The sequence below is a fragment of the Diadema antillarum genome, unplaced genomic scaffold (assembly GCF_040938485.1).
Source record: "Diadema antillarum isolate AM-2024a unplaced genomic scaffold, OU_Dant_1.0 seq00000271_RagTag, whole genome shotgun sequence".
NCBI classification, from domain to species: Eukaryota; Metazoa; Echinodermata; class Echinoidea; order Diadematoida; family Diadematidae; genus Diadema; species Diadema antillarum.
In genome coordinates this window covers 843,877-865,963 of record NW_027271306.1, presented here as the reverse complement: position 1 = coordinate 865,963, position 22,087 = coordinate 843,877, and the positions used below count along the sequence as shown (strand labels likewise).

Below are 22,087 nucleotides of genomic sequence, written 5' to 3'. Positions count from 1 at the left end.
GTCTATAGCGGCCACCCATGGGAAACGAAAAGAGTGACCTCCATAGACAGGTGGCCGCTAAGGCAGGTTTGAATGTGTAATAATGCGGTGATTGATAGATGATATCATTGAGAGAACTATCCCGATTTGGAAGGTTTTTATGGGCATATCCACTCCATTCGTGTTCCATGTGTATCGTGAACGGGAACAAGAAAGACAAATGAAAGACACAGTGATAACCCCTGTCAGAGACGGACAGACTGATACAGACATGCAGAGATTACAAAAACTTTAAGCCTTCATCGCAAAAACATTCCAGGGACAAATTTCTGGTAGATCGGTGCCTTTTCCTCTTTTAACTAAGATATACAGATATATTTGCTTCATTTTTTTTGAAACATCAAGACACCAAATTAACTATGTATACACGTTCTAATCTGATGCCTGCAGAAGATTGTCCCTCGGGAATGACGTACAATCAATGCGGCACGGCTTGTCCCTCGACTTGTGATAACCCCGGACCCCAGATATGCACCCGACAATGTGTTGCAGGTTGTTTCTGTGCAGCGGGAACAGTGTTGGAGCAGCCAGGCGGGCAGAGATGTGTACCGCTGGAAGAATGTCCGAGTGGGCCAGGTAGGTCATATTGAAGAAAATGAAAGAAAGATAGAGAAAGAGAGATAGAGAGAGAGAGAGAGAGAGAGAGAGAGGGGGGGGGGGATTGGAGACAGAGGGAATGGGGGACAGAGATACATACGGACAAAGAGACAGAAACAGACAGACTGATACAGACATGCAGATATTATAAAAACTTTAAGCCTTCATCGCAAAAACATTCCAGGGACATATTTCTGGTAGATCGGTGCCTTATCCTCTTTTAACTAAGATATACAGATATATTTGCTTCATTTTTTTTTCGATATCAAGACACCAGATTCAATATACACGCTCTACTCTGATGCCAGCAGAAGATACGAGCGCATATGTCGCATGTTTAGTAAGAATTCATTGAATACACTTAATTATTTGGTTAAATCAAGATGATGTAGGTACTGTGAGATCTTACGTGGCACGAAAAAAAAAAAAGCCCCTTTCATGATTTAGTATCATCTTTCAAGTCGTAGGAGCTTCATATCTTTGTAAGATGACTTATGGCAATACATGTACATCCAAGAATCAGCAACTACACTTTTCTATGGTTAAGCGAAATGCAGTCACTCGATTACTTATCACAAACGTTCATATTTGATGCAAACATGCAAACAAATGATGTTCTGTCAAGGTGATATGATTGAATAACTAATATTTGAATAAGTGAAGATAGTGTTGTTGCTTTGTGATCTTACAGGACGAAGGAAAACTTCCCAATAATTTTATTACAACAAGATCAATGTTGTGATAATTCTATTCTAGTTGATTTCAATTCCGAATTGTACTTTTCTGTACCTGTAGTAGGCCTACTTAATATACAGTCACACGTGTCTATAGCGGCCACCTATGGGAAACGAAAAGAGTGACCTCCTTAGACAGGTGGCCGCTAAGGCAGATTTGACTGTTTGATAATGCAGTGATTGATAGATGATATCATTGAGAGAACTATCCCGATTTGAGAGATTTTTATGGGCATATCCACTCCATTCGTGTTCCATGTGTACCGTGAACGGGAACAAGGAAAGACAAATGAAAGACACAATTATTTTTTTTTTTTTTAAACGGGGGAATCCTAGGTTTTCAAATCTGAAGAAAAGTGTTAACACGCTAACACGTGATGATAAGTTGAGCCGTGACCAACTAAGAATCTCTTCAGCATAGGAGGTTTTGTTTGTTTGCTTGTTTGTTTGTGTGTGTGTGTTGTTGTTGTTGTTGTTGGTGTTGTTGTTGTTGTTGTTTTGTGTCATAAATCGATTTCCTCATAGAAGTACCGCTTGCAACAATCTCACCGCGATTTATGCACAAAATGACTTTTCTTTTTTTTTTCCTGTTCAGTGAAGAACGCGCCTGGCGAAGACACTTTCGGCTCTTAGAAATTTGCCTCTGATCATTTTTTGTGAAAACATTTCCAAACTGAATCAGCAATAAAATTCAAAATCCGGTCATTCAAATTCACTATCGGAGCATTCAAATTCAAGAGAGGAGCACGCGTTTCAGCAATGAGCATTCAAATTCATGTAAAGCTGGCGATAAAATTTCGTCGGTCATTCAAATTCGTGTATAGGCAACCATGTTCGAAATAACTGCATTCAATTATTTTAAAAGAAGTCCTGAATTAACTTAGTTTGGGACCGTGTGTGTGTGTCTTTTTCATTTAGCTTTGAATATATCGGGATCCACGATGAACATTATTTATTTTGCAGTAGAGGTCCACCTGTTCATCAAAAAAAAAAATTGCACTCGGGTCCCACGAAAAGGAATATACAGGCACATCTATAAGCCCCTCGGACAGGACATAAAATGGAGATGCCATGTGTGAGAGAGTCATAACTCATGCACGTGAAATATTCCACATCATTTATTAATCTCAAAGAGCAGGGGGTTTAACCCGGTGAAATGGTCCCACCTTACATCCAACTGCACCCCATGGAAGGCCAGCTATTGCAGCTGAATATGGGCTATCCAGCCGTCTTCCTAGATGGAAAATGAATAAAAAAAACATTAGGGACTGTATAGCCTACAGACGAGCATAATACGGAAGGTGGGTTGACACCTTTAAAAAATCCACTACATTGAAATTGATAACATGAGCACTGTATACGTCTTGTTTGTTGTTTATTGCTATATCATTGGTTTACTTTTGCGGTGTGCGGGACTATGTGAGATCATTGTGAGTCAGTTTGTCTTTAAATTGATGCATTTCAATTGTGTGATAAGTGTTGGGGCGTTGTCAGGCATGCAGTATCATCGATTGTGGCGTTGTGTTGTTTGGATGCACTGCTGATTGGACCTTACAATTTAAATTTATTGAGATGAAAAACAAAGAATACAAGAATGCAAGCCTTCATTGGTTGTAAATGCCCTTTCCCCTTTCTTAAAAAAGTCTACTCAATTTTCTTGTTAAATTGATCGCACGAAGTAGGAACTTGATCGCCTGAAAATGAAATTGAACGCTCCAAACAAGCTCATTAGAACTATGACGGTACTATCGCGTGAATTTGAATGCAGGAGTAGGAAATGCAATGCTCGCATTATTTTGGAAATTGAACGCCCAAGCGTGAATTTGATTTAACGAAAACGAAAAAAAAAAAAAACTCCCATAAATGAAATTTATTGTTCGGATTCTGAATTTGAATGCCGGAATATTTTCGCGTAAGTGCGTTTTGTGAACTTGAATGCACATTAATCGATTTGAATGACAAAAGTATGAAATTGATCGGGAAAACCTATACTATATCCATGATATCTGTTACGGGCAATTTAAACCTATTGAACTGCGATTTTTGAACACTGAAGTTATCATATATCAGTCTAACTCACGACAGCATGTTACAGCAAGCACTGATGATAGGCCTATATTGGCTCTTGAAATTCATATTACTCGGTAATTATTCCCCACGCTCATATCGAATCACATGAGGGGATATTGTATAAGTATAAGAGCCCAGAAGAACAAATGGCTGAAATGTCTAGGATTGTTGTTGGTGTTACTATTGTTGTTGTATAGTTATCCCCGAGTCCTTATCAGAGATGTGTGATGTTTCTCTCCTATTTAAGATCGGTGCCCACCTGGGATGACGTTTAACGGGTGTGGGTCAGGGTGCGGGCCCGCCCGCTGTGGCGTCCCGCTCAACAGCCGTAGATTCTGCCCAGCAGTGTGTCGGCCTGGCTGCTACTGTCCTGAAGGCTTGGTGATCGACTGGAACGGGGACCGGTGTGTTACTCCTGCTCAGTGCGGTAACGATCCACTTTCAAACCATTACCGACTTTCCTGAAAACTCCCAGTCCTCCATTTTTTCTCTCTCTCACTCTCTTTTCCACTTTTAGTCCTCCCTATCCAAAATAGAAACTGGCCCGAACCTTTTTTTTTTTCGTATGATAGTTAAGTCGTTTCATAGTTGCCCTGTGATTAGAAATGATGTCTTATTCCCTATTATCTAAATGTTAAAGTAAATATGACCGTAAATATGGAATAGGCTTCTTTTTCTTCTTCTTCTTGAATCTTGTGATCCATGTCAGAGTTTCGCATATCGGGAGAAAACAAAATTAATTATTGAAGCCAAACTATAGTATATGCGTATAACGTGAGCAGCCATTTAGGTTTATATAACCTGCAAATTCGCTTAAGTCTCACCCAAGAAAAAGAAACTCCTAAAAAAACATCGGTCACCTGCCGGAGGACACTGAAATATAGCAACTTAAGCATGTTACTGTAGAAATTAATTTCTCTCAATCAAATCTTATGTGTCTTTATCTTGTATACTATTTGTACCTGGCTTTTGTTGTACTAGGTGTTACAAAAACATTCCCCAATTTTGATTCTTAATAGTTCAAAAACTATATATCAGATAAAACTGTCATTGATATGAGTAATAGCTGAATAGTGTACAAAATTAGTTGGAGGTGGTTTAGATATGAAAAAATATATTAGTTTCTTGAAATCAATGATTTATTTCAATGTTAGGTTCCAGATTTTGATCATATTTTAACCTTCTGTACAAAACTTGAACTTTACACAGGAACCAATAGTGTGTATGTGAGTGTGTGTTTACAATGACCCTGAACAATGGACCTGGATACCACCTGTTCAGAGCTTTGCTGCAAGGCACATAAATGCTTTTTATTCATGTGGATTGTCTTCAGCACTGCTAGTCTGACTTCATGATACAGGGTGAAATGCATGCACATGAAAAAAAAATAAGCACATGTTTCCATGTGCTTGCATACACCACATTTCAGAATAAATAAAGACTAGCTGTGATAGTGGAATTCCTCAGAAATGTGTAATAGAGCATTCCAATCCTGGCCATTGTGTAGGACCATTGTCTGGGTATCAACAACACACTCCCATACACACCAATAACCCCTGTGCAAAGTTGAAGTTTTGTACAGAGGGTTGAAAATAGAGCAAAATCTGAAACCTAACTGAAAAAAAATTAATGTTGAATTTAACGAAACTGAAGCATGCTTTCATTTTCAAATTACCTCCAACAAAATTGTACACTATTCAGCTATTGCTCATGTCAATCTGACATATAGTTTTTGAACTATAAAGGATCAAAAGTGGGAAATGTTTTTTGTAACACCTAGAAACTAGTACAAAACCAAGCAAACATTATTGAGGTTCAGCTTGACAACTCGAAGTGCATTCCTTATAAATTATGGAAAGAATAAAGTGAAGAAAATATTTACTTGTTTTCATTTGTCTCGAATTTCACTTTCTTCATTCTTTTAAATTTAACTCTCAAATTTTGACTTTTCTTCAACAAATCGTCACACTTGAGACATTCTGGTTCTGTTATTCTTGCAGAAATAACGGTAAAATGTTCAAGAAATAAAGAGAAATTGAAAATTGTATTTCTTTTTTTTTTTTATCGATTAAACACCAGGAAATTTTGGCATTCGACTCGTTAATGGTTCGAGCGCCAGAGAGGGTCGGGTGGAGATTTTCTACGACGGGGCTTGGGGGACCGTTTGTGACGACCTTTGGGACCTCAACGACGCTCAGGTGGTGTGTAGAATGCTGGGCTACCCGAGAGCCAGGAGGGCCGTTAGTCGAGCATACTTCGGTGAAGGTCAGGGTCAGATAGTCCTTGATAATGTGCAATGCGAGGGAAGTGAACAAAACCTGACAGAATGCAGTCACACGGGATATGGCGTGCATAACTGCCGTCATTTAGAGGACGCTGGTGTTGTATGTCAAGGTGAGTGGGCAGAATTTCCCGTTCACAATATACATACTGTAAGACTTGATGAATCAATATTTCTCAAATTTCCCTGTCAAATGCTTTTCTTTTTATGTCTTTTAATTTCTGTGGCAAAAAAAAACTGCTGGAAACTGCTTATCCAATAAAGGCGAGCCAATGGATTAAAATGGAGTCAAAAGGGGCCTGAGCTTTCAATCCTAGCAGAATCTTCGTCAGAGGCAAAATGACAAACAAGCATGGAAAGCAATCACATATAAGGACTACACACAAGAACAGACAGGGACAGGCTGGGTACACAGAACAAAGAAAACAAAGGAGAGGGTGGGAGGTCATGGGCAAGGAGCCCAACAGGTAAAGAGAGGGGGATTAGAGCAGGAGGGTGGACAGAGAAAGGGCAGAGGAGAGTGGACAGACAAAAGGCAGAGGAGGGTCAGTGCTGATCAAGAGGATCAAGGGGGCAACCAAGGAAGGAAAAGGATGAATAGGGAGGCAACATCAAAGAAGATAAGGAACACCAGAGGGATAAAGAAAGGGAAAGAGTGAAAGAGGCAACAGCAAGGGGAAGGGGGGGGGGGGGGCTGAGCAAGCAGAGAACCCTGAAAGGATTACCAGGAAGAGGCAGCAAAAGGAAGTAATCAAACATATAAAAGTGTATATACACACTCAGTAATGATAATGACAATTGAAATAACAGTAATGAAAAAGATATTGATAAAAGAAATGAAATAAAACACATATGAAAAAAGTGGGGGAGAGAAAATTGTATACATTGTATGTAGATAAGCAGGCAAGGCATAGTAAGCACAAGTATGTATAAACCAACAAAACCAAGTGTGTGTATGTTTAGGTAGAAATGGGCTGTATAAAAGAGACTCGGACTAGAGGAAGGAATTGATTAAGAATAAACGGGTCTGCAAATGGAAAAAGCGCAAGGAAAGAACAGAATGAAATTCAAAAATGAAAAAGAGAATAACAATTGTAATAATAATAAAAGGAAATAAAAGGTGGTTAGTCATTTCCCTCCTGGATGTTGAGGCCATGGGGTTGGATAGTGTGAAGACGTCTCATCCAGAGCTTCTCTCTGCTGGTTCTGACTGTGTCTGGACGAGTGCCTAAAGATTCAATGCCCTGTAGAGTCATATCAGTGATGGAATGATCAGGTAGATTGAAATGATGGCCCACTGGAGTGTCGAGCTTGGCTGTGTTGACAGTAGATCTGTGTCCATAGAAGCGTCTTTTGAGTGTTGTCTTGGTTTCCCCAACATACTGGATTCTACAAACTCTGCAAGTGATGAGATACACGACATTAGTGGTGGTACAAGTGATGTTTCCCTTCGTGTGGTGAGAGAGGCCGGTAGAGTTGCTGGTGACAGAGTCACTCTCGTGGATGTGTATGCTACAAATGATGCACCTACTGGCTGAACATTTGAATGTGCCATGCTGTAAAGGAGAAGAATTGTCAGTGAGGGAGGGTACTTCAGCACGGACAATGAGATCCTTGAGGTTGTGGGGGCGTCGGTATGCCAGGATGGGAGTATCTGGGACGGCCTGTAAGAGACGATCAGAGGTATGAAGGATATGGTGGTTATCACGAAGGATATTGTGGAGAGAGGGTAAATTGGGATGGAAAGTGGTCACGAGGGGCATTCTGTCAGTGGTGTCCTGCTTGTTGGTTTTCGGTTTGAGAACTTCAGATCTGGGGAGAGAACGAACTGTGTTGATGGCTTGTTGAAGTCTCCTGGTACCGTAGCCCCTGGCTGCGAGATGTCTCTTCAGGTTCCTGGCATGGAAAGAAAACTCAGAATCCTCAGAGCAGATACGGCGAAGTCTGAGGGCTTGACTGTAGGGGATACTGGTTTTGCAGTTTAACAATGGTAATAATAATAAAAGGAAATAAAAGGTGGTTAGTCATTTCCCTCCTGGATGTTGAGGCCATGGGGTTGGATAGTGTGAAGACGTCTCATCCAGAGCTACTCTCTGCTGGTTCTGACTGTGTCTGGACGAGTGCCTAAAGATTCAATGCCCTGTAGAGTCATATCAGTGATGGAATGATCAGGTAGATTGAAATGATGGCCCACTGGAGTGTCGAGCTTGGCTGTGTTGACAGTAGATCTGTGTCCATAGAAGCGTCTTTTGAGTGTTGTCTTGGTTTCCCCAACATACTGGATTCTACAAACTCTGCAAGTGATGAGATACACGACATTAGTGGTGGTACAAGTGATGTTTCCCTTCGTGTGGTGAGAGAGGCCGGTAGAGTTGCTGGTGACAGAGTCACTCTCGTGGATGTGTATGCTACAAATGATGCACCTACTGGCTGAACATTTGAATGTGCCATGCTGTAAAGGAGAAGAATTGTCAGTGAGGGAGGGTACTTCAGCACGGACGATGAGATCCTTGAGGTTGTGGGGGCGTCGGTATGCCAGGATGGGAGTATCTGGGACGGCCTGTAAGAGACGATCAGAGGTATGAAGGATATGGTGGTTATCACGAAGGATATTGTGGAGAGAGGGTAGATTGGGATGGAAAGTGGTCACGAGGGGTATTCTGTCATTGGTGTCCTGCTTGTTGGTTTGCGGTTTGAGAACTTCAGATCTGGGGAGAGAACGAACTTTGTTGATGGCTTGTTGAAGTCTCCTGGTACCGTAGCCCCTGACGATGACGATGCTGAAATATTTTATGTAATACTACCAGACTGTAAACAAGGGTACATTTTATTTTCCATAGAATACCATAGAAAGTGTTTGGTTTTATCTTTGACGTTGAGCTTAGGTAAAACACCGAAGTTGAAAGTGAATGGTTTTAATTTCTTTAACAGTTAAGAAAGTGATACACTTCCTATGGCTCACATATATACATTGTGTTTACATGACGATCACGTTGTCATCAACTTATGTAGTATGTTGCCTCCCAATATAAAAGCGCATTGATTGACTTCCTTTGGGATATAAAGTACAACATACACAATATAAACAACTCAATTTGCACTTCGATTTTTCAAGCTACATAGTTGTCAGTTACTTTTCCCTCCGTGTCAGAAAACATGCATTCCTTAATATGACGATGCTGAAATATTTTATGTAATACTACCAGACTGTAAACAAGGGTACATTTTATTTTCCATAGAATACCATAGAAAGTGTTTGGTTTTATCTTTGACGTTGAGCTTAGGTAAAACACCGAAGTTGAAAGTGAATGGTTTTTCATGACTGGAATAAAGCTACAGCAAAATTGTCGAGTGTGGAATCGACGCATCTTTTTGGCAATAGTATGAATATAAATCTGCAATGGTAATCAACTAACAAAACGAGATATGAAAATAGAGTAAAGTAGGAAGTATATGTCACAATTTCTATGTGATAGGATAGCAATGGATGAGAAACACGGCCCAATCCAAATGATGTTATAGCCGACGAGCTGACCTGAAAACGAAGAGTAGATAGTATACTCGAGTATATTGACGAGTATTGTCAATCACAACTCCTTGTCATCTAGGTGATGCAGCAGTGCAAGTAAAGTTTAAAGAGCAAAATGGGAATGAAACTTACGATTTAAAATGTCTTTGTACCCAACAAAAGAAAACGTGAATTTTGACGTCCGACTCGCTGGTGGGCCGAGTGCCAGAGAGGGCCGTGTGGAGATTTTCTACGACGGTGCTTGGGGAACCGTTTGTGACGACTTTTGGGACCTCAACGACGCCCATGTGGTGTGTAGGATGCTGGGCTACCCGAGCGCAAGGAGGGCCGTTAGTCGAGCATACTTCGGTGAAGGTCAGGGTCAGATAGTCTTTGATGATTTGCAATGCGAGGGAAGTGAACAAAACCTGACAGAATGCGGGCACGACGGATATGGCGAGCATAACTGCCATCACAGCGAGGACGCTGGTGTTGAATGCGCAGGTGAGTGAAATTTGTCACGTTCCTTAATTTCCATGGAGTGGCAAAAAACCCGCCCACATAGCTGTCACCAGAAGTGAACGGTTCTACCTGAAATTTGTTTTGTTGCGTATGGGTTAACAGAATATGAATAAACAACCATTACATCCGTTCATATGAAATCGTATACTATGGTATACTCTAATGCTTTATTACATTTTGCAATTCAATGCCAAGGGCATTTTGCTTTCTCTTGTCTAAAACAATGATGACAGCAATAGATTTTCACTGCATATCGATAAGAAAGCCTCAAATACATACGCACACACACAAACAAACATAAACACAAACACACACACACTCAAATACAAACACCAAGTACAATCCTAATGATGCACTCTTAAAAGAAATAACCACAACGGGGTAATTTTTAACCCCGTTTCCGTGGCCAACTATGCACCTACTACAACCGGGGTTAAAAGTGGCCATGTTCTCCGTGGTCACTTTAAATAACCAAGCATCGGGGTCACAAAAATGACTCAAATGGGGTCATTTTAATTTCAATTTAAAACTGCGTTTTAATTTTACCTCCACTGATTATCCAGCATTAACCACTCCGATGTTCTAACAAGTTTTTATCAATTCTTTTATCTTTCAAATCTTTGCTTTTCTTTAAGTAGAGCAATGCTCCAATCCTGTGCAGTGCATTGTGGACCCCTGCACATTTGCAACTTGCGATCTGTTCCCCTGGCCGAATGCAGGTACAGTATACTTGTAGTTTCAAAATAGGGCCCTTCATAATTTCATGGGAGTATGAAATAACGAAAGTAATCCCCCGGTTATTATGACCCGTGTAAGCGTTACGTATGTCACCATGCTCTACTTTATGTGAAAATGGAATTATTTGATTTGGATTCAATACAATTTCCGTTATTCTTGCATTAAAGACTAATCAATGTTAAGACATGGTAGTTATACGACACAGTCAAATAACGAGCACAATGGAGTCTGGTCTCCTCTAGAACGCAACATTTCTATTTCCTTTGTGTACGCGTAGTCATGAAATCATATTTCCTAACATTTGCTTAGGTCAAACTCCTGCACTTGCGTTGCGGAGTTCTTCTCCCGGAATGAGCAGGTGAGTTGCACTTGTCCCTCGGGAATGACGTACAATCGATGCGGCACGGCTTGTCCCGCGACTTGTGATAACCCCGGCCCCCAGATATGCACCCGACAATGTGTTGCAGGTTGTTTCTGTCCAGCGGGAACAGTGTTCAAGCAGGAAGGCGGACAGAGATGTGTACCGCTGGAAGAATGTCCGAGTGGGCCAGGTAGGTCATATTGAAGAAAATTAAAGAAAGAGAGAGAGAGAGACAGAGAGAGAGAGAGGTGGGGGGGGGGTTGGCGGGAGAGAGACAGAGGGAATGGGGGGACAGAGGCACATATAAACGGACAAAGAGACAGAGACAGACAGACTGATACAGACATGCAGAGATTACAAAAACTTTAAGCCTTCATCGTGAAAACATTCCAGGGACATATTTCTGGTAGATCGGTGCCTTATCCTCTTTTAACTAAGATATACAGATATATTTAATGTGTTTCTTTTTTTCCAATATCAAGACACCAGATTCACTATACACGTTCTAATCTGATGCCAGCAGGCGATATATGCACATATGCATTGATATGTCGCATGTTTAGTAAGAATTCATTGAATACATATAATAATTTGGTTTAAAAGCAAGATGTTGTAGTTACTGTGAGATTTTATTTATTTATTTATCTATCTATTTCTAATCTTTTGTCAGGGTAGTCCATTCACCAATAAATAGCGGTCTTCCATGGAGCCCTGAATAATATTGATGAACATATGTACATTAAAATAGCAAAACGTATATACAGAAGATGACATAATACAGTGTAGATACATACCAGCATACTGTACATTGCACAGTAACATAAAAAGTACATGCCACAGCAAGAGTTCACCACAATGCTGAAAATAACAATTAAAAAAACGCTATTATACAGGAATGATAAAGCCCAGAATGAATTTCGGGTGTTACTTACAAATAGCAACTTTGCTCAAACAATCTCTTAAATGAATATAATAATATGGAAGAAGCTGATCTAATTGAATGATCTAGCCTGTTCCATTCAAGTACAGAGGATACGATTGGGCTGCACTTGTGACAATCAGAGCGATATCTTGGTACACATAGATTTCCACTGTCTATTAGCCTTGTATGATGTTCATGTACATCACTATAGGCTTAACTAAGTGCACCTGAAGGTACGAAGGTGCTAAGTTATGGACGCATTTATATATCATCATAAACGCGGCTGAAATCAAAACATTTGTTTAGTGTCATCCATTTAAGACTTTTGAATAAATCAGCTGACGGTGTGTGTCAAATGTTTTGTCCAAAATTATTCTTGCTGCCCTCTTTTGAATTTTTTTCTAGCTTAGTTGTATGGGATTGAAATCTGTTTGACCAAACAACAGAACAGTAATCAAATTGTGGTAACACTAGACTATTATAAAGTAATTTTAAGAACTGTTGGGGGCAAAAAAGCCTTCGCTCTCTTTATCATGCAGACACTTTTTTGGGTACGTTTACATACATTTTCGATTTGTTTAGACCATTTCGGTTCTTCATCTATTAAAACACCTAAACATTTAGTGAACTGAACTCTTTTTAATCCGACTACCATCTAATGAAATACTGAAATTTTCAATTTTCCCGAGATTAGCACGGGAGCCGATAATCATGACAGAAGTTTTGTCAGTGTTAAGGACGAGCCGATTTTTTCTTAATCCACCCCATTACTTTATTTAGTGCAACAGCTATCTTTTCTTCTAAAACTGTTGCGTCATTAGCACTGACAGTGAGGGTCGTATCGTCAGCGTACATATCTATAACACCTTCTGAAGTACACTCGGGTAGATATATTGAAAATAAAAGGGGACCAAGAATTGACCCTTGAGGTACACCCAATTTAATAGTTGAAGGGTGGGACTTGGCTCCTTTGAATTGCGTCACTTGCTGTCTGTCACTTAGATAGGATTTGAAAACCAATCTACAGTCGTCTTGCTACACCCTATACACTTTAATTTATGTAAAAGTAGGTCATGATCTACAGTGTCAAATGCCTTCCGAAGATCTATGAAGGCAACTCCAGAAATTTGATTATTATCTATATTCAAAGACCACTGATTCACAAGTTTTTGCAAGAGCAGTTGATGTGGAATGAAATGGTCTAAAACCAGATTGATTAGGGTGTCGTAAATCATTCGCATTCATGAATTCGCTCAGTTGTTGATGTACGGTCCTTTCGATAATTTTACTCACTGTTGGTAAGATTGAGATGGGGGCGGTAGTTATTCAACGAAGAAATATCTCCTGCTTTAAATATTGGTACTACCCGAGCCTTTTTCCATTCACGTGGAACAACTCCCGTAGACAGGGATTTGTTGATAATATCGCAAAGAGATTCTGCAATAACATTCTTTGTCATCTTTAAAAGTTTGCAGCCGATGTGATCTTCTCCGGTTGCTTTATCTATGCCAAGAAGCTCGATCTGTCTCAATACAAAATCTCTCGTTATCATACTTAAATCAAATTGAGAATGAGATGGAACAAAGCCTTTGTCCTCATCTAATATCATTTGAGAAGTATTCCTCTGTAGGTCTTTTGTAATTTTAGTAGCATTAGATATGAAAATATTGTTGAATGCTTCAGCAATACTTGCGTTGTCCGATACTTCTGCATCATCAACCTTTATGGTATTGGGAGAAATGGGTGATGATTTAGGCGTAACTTCCCTCAAGCTCTTCCACATTTTCTTACTGTTGTTACGATTTTGTAAAATTTGGTCAGTGTTATACTGTTTTTTCTTATTCTCATGAGATGAGTAACTTTGTTTTTTAGATATTTATAGGTATTCCAAAGATCATCACTATTGTTAGATTTAGCAGCTTTGAGAACTTTATCACGTTCCGTCATGAGCTTAACAATCTCATCAGATATCCATGGACATGCATGTTTTCTTATCCGCTTTTTGCGCAAAGGTATGTGCTTGTTGATAACATCATTGAAAAGAGTCAACCACATATCCCACGCATCATCAACGTCGTCTATATCTTTTATGACCTGCCACGGAGCACTTCTCAAATCACTATAAAATTCCTCCTCATTGAGATTTTTGAATGAGCGAAATTCCGCACATTCAGATTTTTGATGGATCTTAGCACTGAAATCCCGAATAGCATATACCAAATAATGATCACTAATGCTAGTCTCAAATATTTCCCATTCACTATAAAGTTCTTTGTCTGACACAAATATCAAATCAATTAAAGTAGAAGCAGTATTTGTAACTCTTGTAGCAGTATCAATTAACTGACTTAGTCCGTACATATTTGTATAAAACATAACTTTTTCGGCAATCACATCATATTGGTGTGGCATATAATTACAATTGAAATCACCTAATATAATACAACTCATATGTTCCGAGAGAGCAGAGTCCAAAGTCCTGTCTAATTTGTCAAAGAAATCGACGTGAGAATTCGGAGGTCTGTAAAATTCCCCTACAAGGATGGAAGGCTTATTTGGATAATGCAATTCAAACCAAAGGCATTCTAAAGTAGATGAATTCAAATCGTCTCTTATTTTATAGTTGAATCTTTTGGAAATATATACAGCCACACCGCCACCATGTCTTGTACGGTCTCTACGTAATAGGACATAATCATCGATATGCAATTCAGAATCATCAATCATGGAATCACAAAATGTCTCATTCAAACCAATGGCATCAAGGGATGTATGTCTCAGAAGTAATCTAAGTTCATCAATTTTAGAAATTAAACTACGAATATTCAAATGGGCAAATTTTAGACCCCTCTTTCTGAGCGGAGGGATTGAACCATTCATCAAATTATTAATTTTACTTTTGATTAGTTCATGCGGTCGCTCCTGAAGAGCGTTTTGTGCTTCGCCAGTGTTAACATTATCATTGCAATTCAAATTTTCGGTACAAACTTTCAAAGCACTGTTAGAAATTGGTTGTGATTTTGACTTCAATATACGAGAACTCGCACAGTGTTCACCGAAGTTAGAGCGGGAGGTTAACAGCATGTTGCCGTCACGAGACGTAGATGCTCGTGCCACCCCTGTTGAGCTTTTGTCAGTGGAAGCCACGGGTGGGTGGGGTCGATTTCAGCCGCCCTCGAGGTGGAATCATCATGAAATTCCGTGTTGAGGATCCCACCACTTCAGCATACGATCTCTGTTGAGAAGATGTAGTGGGTTGCTCTCTGGGTCGCCTGATGAAATTTCGCATATTCGAAGCAAGATCTTACATGGCACAAAAAAAAATGCTCCTTTCATGATTTGGTATCATCCTTCAAGTCGTAGGAGCTTCATATCTCGATAAGATCTCGATATGTCGCATGTTGGGGGCGCTGTGGCATAGTGGATGAGACTCCCGACTCCCGATCGGAGGTCCCGAGTTCAAATCTCGCCCAGTACTTACGTCCTTGGACAAGATTTTTTACCCACTATGTCTCTCTCGACCCAGGCGTATAAATGGGTACCTGGCAATGCTAGAGTAATATAGGTTTTCCCGGTCAATTTCATACTTTTGTCATTCAAATTCACACAGCGCACACGCGCGAAAATATTCGGGCATTCAAATTCAGAATCCGAGCGGTAACTTATGGGCGTTCCATTTCGTTTTCGAGAAATCAAATTTACGATTGCGCATTCCATTTCCAAATGCGAGCACCGACTTTCCTACTCGTGCATTCAAATTCATGCGATAGTCATGTGATAGTCCCGATGAGCTTGTTTGGAGCGTTCAATTTCATTTTTAGGCGATCAAGTTCCTACTTCGTGCAATCAATTTAAGGAGGAAAATGGAGTAGACTTTTTAAGAAAGGAAAAAGGGCCAACACAACCAATGAAGGCTTGCATATAGTGTTATTATGATTGTTTACAGGTTCTACATTGTTCTCTGTTCATGTATTCTTTGTTTTTCATCTCAATAAATTTCAAATTGTAAGGTCCAATCAGCAGTGCACCCAAACAACACAACGACAATTTAATCATATTTCGTGATGATACTGCATGCTGACAACGCCCCAACACCAACCACATATAATGACAATTCATCAATTTTAAGACAATTTATCAATTTAAAGACAAACTGACACACAGTGATGTCACATAGTCCCGCAAAAGTAAACCAATAAGACAGCAATAAACAACAAGCAAGACGTATAAAATGTTCATGTATCAGTTTCAAGTAGTCGAAATTGTTTAGTTTTTTTTTCCCTCGAAGGTGTCAACTAACCCCCCGTATTGTACTCGTCTGTAGGCCTATACAGTGCCTAATGTTTGATTGTTTGTTTCTTTTTCCATCAAAGAATATGGCTGGATAACCCATATTCAGCTGCAATAGCTGGTCTTTCATATGGGGTCTAGTTGGATGTATGCCTTAAACACCCTGGTCTTTGCGATGAATAAATGAAGTGGGATCTGTTACGTGCATGAATTGTGCTCTCTCACACATGGGACCTCCATTTTATGTACAATCCGAGGGACATGTGCTGTATGTTCATTTTCGCTAAGCGCGAGTTCAAAATTTACAATGAACAGGTGGATCTCTACTGCAAAATAAATAATAGTCATATATAATCCCAATATATTCAAAGCCAAATGAAAAACACTTGCATACACGGCCCCAAACTAACTAAATTATTTGGAACATGGTTGCTTATTCACGAATTTGAATGACCGACGAGATTCCGTCGCCAGCTTGACATGAATTTGAATGCTCATCGATGAAATGCGTGCTCCTCTGTTAAATTTGAATGCTCCGATAGTGAATTTGAATGTTGCGATAGTGAATTTGAATGTTCCGATAGTGAATTTGAATGCTCCGACAATGAATTTGAATGCTCGGATAGTGAATTCGAATGACCGGATTTTGAATTTGATTGCTGATTCAATGCTGCGAGCGTGGAATGCGTGAAATCGAATGCTCAGAATAGGAACTTGAATGACGAAATTATGAAATAGACCCTGAAAACCTATAATAATAGCAGGGCCCTCTGGTAGAACAGTGGCATCACTGAAGAGGCTCATGGATCCTGTATACTTTAAAGGGGACCTCCGGATGATTTTCAGACTTTTACATTTGAACAACTATAAATTAGCTAAACTGATTACAGATTTTCAGAATTTATAGTGACTGGGATGAGAAATAAGAATGTTTTCAAAATTTATAACAAATTGCAATGAACAGGGATGACATGGCAGCCTCACCATAAGAATGCATGAAATGGGGCTCAAGGAAGCAGAACAAAAGAAGAAGGCATGCATAGATTCTTCACAGGTGAACTTGTTGAGCAAGTGGTATTGTAATGGAATTCCACTGCTACATTTTTAAAATATGTGAGGCTCTGATGTCATCAACACTGTTCAGTGTAATTTGTTTAAGATTTTCATTCAATTTGTTTCTCTGCTCAAGAACCACAATAAATTCCACAAATCTATACATGGAGCTGTCGATTTATGTACTACATGATGTGAAATTATGGAAATCGTCTGGAATGCCCCTTTAAGGGTTTCTGAGTTACGAAGTGAAGGGATAAGTAGAAAATCCATGGCATTTTCAAATCGTCTTCCCCGTTGTGTACCATGAAATGAAATAAGGGAAATAGGCAAAGATATATCGAAATCAGGGAAAAACATAAATTAAGGAATTCGAGAAATAGTGATGCTGTAAATGGGATGAGAGATGTGGCATGATGTAAATGAGATTGTATCCCAGCCTCACAACTATTCCTTTGCTACAGTTGGCTGCAGAACTATTCAACCCCCTTGCATTATGGACACTATGGCAAATTAAATAACATTACAATTACTAAATCATATACAGGTAGTGAACAGATAGTTTATTACAAATGCTTACCTGATCAATAGTCTTTGATTTGCATATAGTTAGACACTTTGATCATTCATGCATGAAGAGATACGGTCCAGTGAGCACATTATGGTCATTTCAGACCTTTCTGTGATCACTGAAGCATGACGTGCTATGGTCTGATGATCACGATTAATTTCTTTTGTTTTTATGGAATTTTGAATAATATCTTGCCATTCTATACACACCTCTTACCATTTCAATGGGTTATATTCCTTTTGACATGATTTAAACCTTGAATCATTAATATCATGGCTAAACCTCTGTACAAACTCTATGGTAGAACTTTCACTAGAAATGAGTTCATTTAAATATTTTTGTACAATGAAAAATACCAATTAAAATATTAAGAATCCTACATCAAATTCAGTCATATTGTGTCACCTATCAAAACATTGAGTGAACAAACCATGTTCAACGAAGCATTTCACCTTACGCTTCAGAGATCACCGAGAGGACTGAAAATGACCATAAATGTGCTCACTTGACTATATCTCTTTATACATGAATGATCAAAGTTTGTAACTATATGCAAATCAAAGGCTACTGATCTGTTATTTACTTGTAGCAAACTATCTGATCGCCACTTGTATGATTTAGTAATAATCTGCAGTTATAATATAATTCATTATACCAGAGTGTCCAAAATGCAAGAGAGGGATTGAATAATTTTGCTGCTAGCTGTATGTGCATGATTTGCTTTCTTTCTTTTTATGCCTCCGCCACGAAGTGTCGCCGGAGGCATTATGTAATCGATTTTGTGGAAAGCGTATCTAAAAAACCGTTAGAGGTATCCTAATGAAACTTGGCATGTATATGTATGAGGTAGCGAAGTTGTGCCTATCAACTTTTGGGTGCACATGCTCAAGGTCAAAGGTCAAAAGGTCAAGGTCAAATGTTCAAAATTTCACTATTTCCCCTGTATCTTTGCAATGGCTGAAGGTATTTTCTTGAAACTTGGTGTTTACGTGAACTACCAAATAAAGGTTCCCCAGAGAGAGATTTCGGTCATGAGGTCAAAGGTCAAGGGTCAACGGTCAAGTGAAAATGTTAAAATTGCACTTTTTTCACAATTATTTCAAGGTATCTTCATGGAACTTAGTATATATGCATGTACTGACTGACAGTGATCATGTAGGGAATCTATGGGTCATGGGTAAAAGGTCAGGGGGTCAAAGGTCGAGGTCAATTTGCAGGATTTTTTTCTTCAAACTTAGTGTATGCATGTACGTGTATTGCCCAATACAGATTCTCTTGGAAGTTTCTTGTCAAAAGGTCAAAGGCGAAAAGGTCAAAGGTCAAGTGAAAGTGCTAAATTTTCACTTCTTCTTTAAACTTATAAAAGGGTCAAAAGTTGGGTACAAATCCCCAAATACCTGCACTCTTATTAGACAATACAGTCATTCATCCAAATAAACCTGGTTCAAGGAAAATGAACATTCAATGCATTTGTGACAAACCTGTCATTTTTTATATTTTGCCGGTTATGTGAAACTGTCATCACACATTGTCAAGACATTGTGCTACAGACCTATTCAGAGAACCATGCAATTTGGCGGAGGCATACCAGTCGTCATAGCGACATTTCTAGGTGTTTTTTTTTTTGTAATCTCTTAATTGTTACAGCAGAAGAAAAGTATTGATGAACATAAAATATTTCGAGTTTTTTATGTAATGATGAATTAAGACGGGAAATTCTATTCAGATTTTGCGAGACATGTCAGACGTTAAGGCTTTCGCTTCGTCTAAATCTTTGTTTCCATGATAAGAAAAAAAAAACATATTTTGAAATGCAATGATTTGACATTGGTCTGATCTCAACAATACTCTTACTGCTCCTGTGGTTGCTAATCCTATATCTGTTGCAAGTAACTTAAACATGTTATAGACTTGATATCTTTCAACGCTGAAGTTGTCAAAGCGGCCAACTTGCGACACCACGCTACAGTATTAATTACTATAGCAAATCTTGATAATTATGCTGTGATACAGGCTTTTAACAACTTATCCCACTGTAATCCCCATTGTAATGAAGACTCACATGAGAGGAAACTAGCTAGATAAGCCTGGGGATGTTTCATAAAGCTGTTCTTAAAGTTACAAACGACTTAAGACCAACTGGTGATCAGTTCTTGTGCTGAATTATTGAAATTCTGATAAGTATAGCACTTAAGAACTGATCACCAGTCGTTCTGAAGTCGTTCGTAACTTTAAGAACAGCTTTATGAAACACCCTCCTGGATTGATAAATAAATGAAATGGAGGGGTTGTATTTCATGAAGCGTTTTGTGGAATATTCTTTTTTCGTAAATTTGCTCTCAGCCAATTAAATGCAAGGATTTCAGTAGCTTATCTGACAAAACGCTGCATGAAATGCCCCACCCATGTTTGATTGAGATATGGTACCTGACGTCTTCATACTTCATCAGAGCAATACTATGTTCCTCTTCTTCTAAGATCTCTGCCCAATCGGAATGGAGTATCTCGAATGTGGGTCTGGGTGCGGACCCGCCTCCTGTGACAACCCGCCTGGCGGTGGTAGAATCTGCCCGGCAGTGTGCGTGGCTGGTTGCAACTGTCTCGGAGGCCTGGTGAAAGACTGGAGTGGAGACCGCTGTGTTCCTCTTGAGCAGTGCGGTAACGGTCCTCTTTCAACCCCGGAACCGTTTGATTGGCCTACCCTTGGAATGCTCTGAAAGATCGAACTCCACTCTTCACGAAAAGAAACGCACCAGACATCTGCCTTTTGATTTAATTGGTAAATTGTTATTACGTTTGCCTTAAGATCAAAAAGGTATTATTCCTTACCATAATAGTGAAACACCCTTCACATTCTCTTCCTTAAGTTTTATCAATATGGGGTGATTTCGCGGTCCAGAAGTTGACTACAAAATGTTGAACTCGCCTCCTTTTTCCATCTTGACTCTTTTGTGATCCATGTCAGACTTTCGTGTGGACAAATTCTCGTTCCGAGTATAGATGAAACTTGTCATGTGTAGTTTTCATGCAAGTTGAAGAAGAAATTGATTATTTAAAAAGTTTAGTAATTCATATGATTCAAAATAATATTGATCAACGATTTAGTTCTAAATTGCAGATTTGTTGCAAGACTCGGAAAATAAAGGCCACAAAAACATTGGCCCTTGAGCAGATACACTTTAAACCCAACTTCAGCTATGTTTCAGTAAGAGTTGATATCTATTATTAAAATCACATGCCTTTACTTCTTTATTCATTATTTCTTTATTGCTCAGATTACTCTTGTGATTTTTGTAGCACAGAGTATAATACTCATTTTGATGATATTAGATAAACCAGAAACTCTATCACAAGGAGGAGAAAAAAAGAGTAACTACATGCACGAGTAGTTTGGTATCTTTTCGATAAAGTAACAACACCATAGGCAGTTTCATTCCCGATTTAAAATGAATATGCCATTCTCCAAAATAGACATTCGACTTGCTGATATTGCTATTATTAGGGGTATACTGATAAAAGTAACTACTGAGTCATCACCTTACGACTATGTCAAAAAAGAACGAGAATATCTCCGAATTTGAGACAGCAGTAGGTGTAAACAACAAACGACAAACTAACAGTCCTCATGTACTCGATAAAAACTTTTAAAATGGGAACTTCCGGATACGCCATTGAGTTAGATTGACAAATGAACACATGTTTTTGTACTGTTCGTTACATGCATATAGTTTTCCATTTTACAACAAGAAGTTCTTGCATTTTCGCGCGTGTCGTTGTTTGGGTGGATGGATAGTTGTTGTTCTTTTTAATCTATGATTCTTAGGAAACTTATTCTTACTTTGTCTGATTTAACTTTTCTTCATCAATAAATCAAGATTAAGAAGCATTTTAGTGTTGGTCTCATATCTTGTTTGAGTAGACTTTAAGAAATAGAACTTAAGCGTCGTAAGACATTTCCAACATTCTGAGGCCTTACACCTTGTCCTCGGAATGTGATATTTGAACTGTTTTGACTTGAAATGTAGGGTGCGTTCCAGTGCTGTACCAGCGCCAGAGGAGCGCTCGAACACTGTTTACTGTAACAACCGACCCGAGCCAAAATTGGACCACACCCCGATGTGCGTCAAAAGAGCCCAGTCCAAAAGTTTACCAAAAATTCGTGTGTGAACAATGCGGGTAACAGGCACATAATAAATAGTCATAATACAAAAAGTGCGTTCTATTTTTCGGGATCTCTGTAAGTACGAATTGCATAGTTGAATATGTGAGGAGGTGAATGAACCCGTTGCTACAAAATGTGTGACCCCCTCTAAAAAAGCTTATGAGGTGCGCTACCCACTGAGCGCTCGAAACTCTAAATCTGGCACAGATCGCAACTGCTCGCCTGGGGTCGGTACGCTA

At 39.2% G+C, this 22,087-nt stretch overlaps 1 protein-coding gene and 1 long non-coding RNA gene across 2 annotated transcripts; both read left to right on the top strand.

The window, feature by feature from the left end:
• Positions 1-446: 446 nt before the first annotated feature.
• LOC139729945 (scavenger receptor cysteine-rich domain-containing group B protein-like) lies at positions 447-9,741 on the top strand. Its single transcript, XM_071640866.1, has 4 exons — positions 447-615; positions 3,688-3,867; positions 5,520-5,834; positions 9,413-9,741. The coding sequence occupies exons 1-4, from the start codon at positions 447-449 to the stop codon at positions 9,739-9,741; spliced, it is 993 nt and encodes a 330-aa protein (XP_071496967.1).
• A 1,251-nt stretch (positions 9,742-10,992) lies between these two features.
• Positions 10,993-21,572, top strand: LOC139729949 (uncharacterized). Its single transcript, XR_011710894.1, has 2 exons — positions 10,993-11,040; positions 20,165-21,572. It is a non-coding gene; the product is annotated as an uncharacterized lncRNA (long non-coding RNA).
• Positions 21,573-22,087: the final 515 nt, after the last annotated feature.

Excerpts from the sequence above, each read along its gene's own strand:
- LOC139729945 (XM_071640866.1), top strand. The coding sequence starts at position 447 with ATGACGTACAATCAATGCGGCACGGCTTGTCCCTCGACTTGTGATAAC. Across the intron at positions 616-3,687 it reads AGAATGTCCGAGTGGGCCAG|ATCGGTGCCCACCTGGGATG; the intron begins GTAGGTCATATT and ends CTCCTATTTAAG. Across the intron at positions 5,835-9,412 it reads CGCTGGTGTTGTATGTCAAG|AAAACGTGAATTTTGACGTC; the intron begins GTGAGTGGGCAG and ends ACCCAACAAAAG.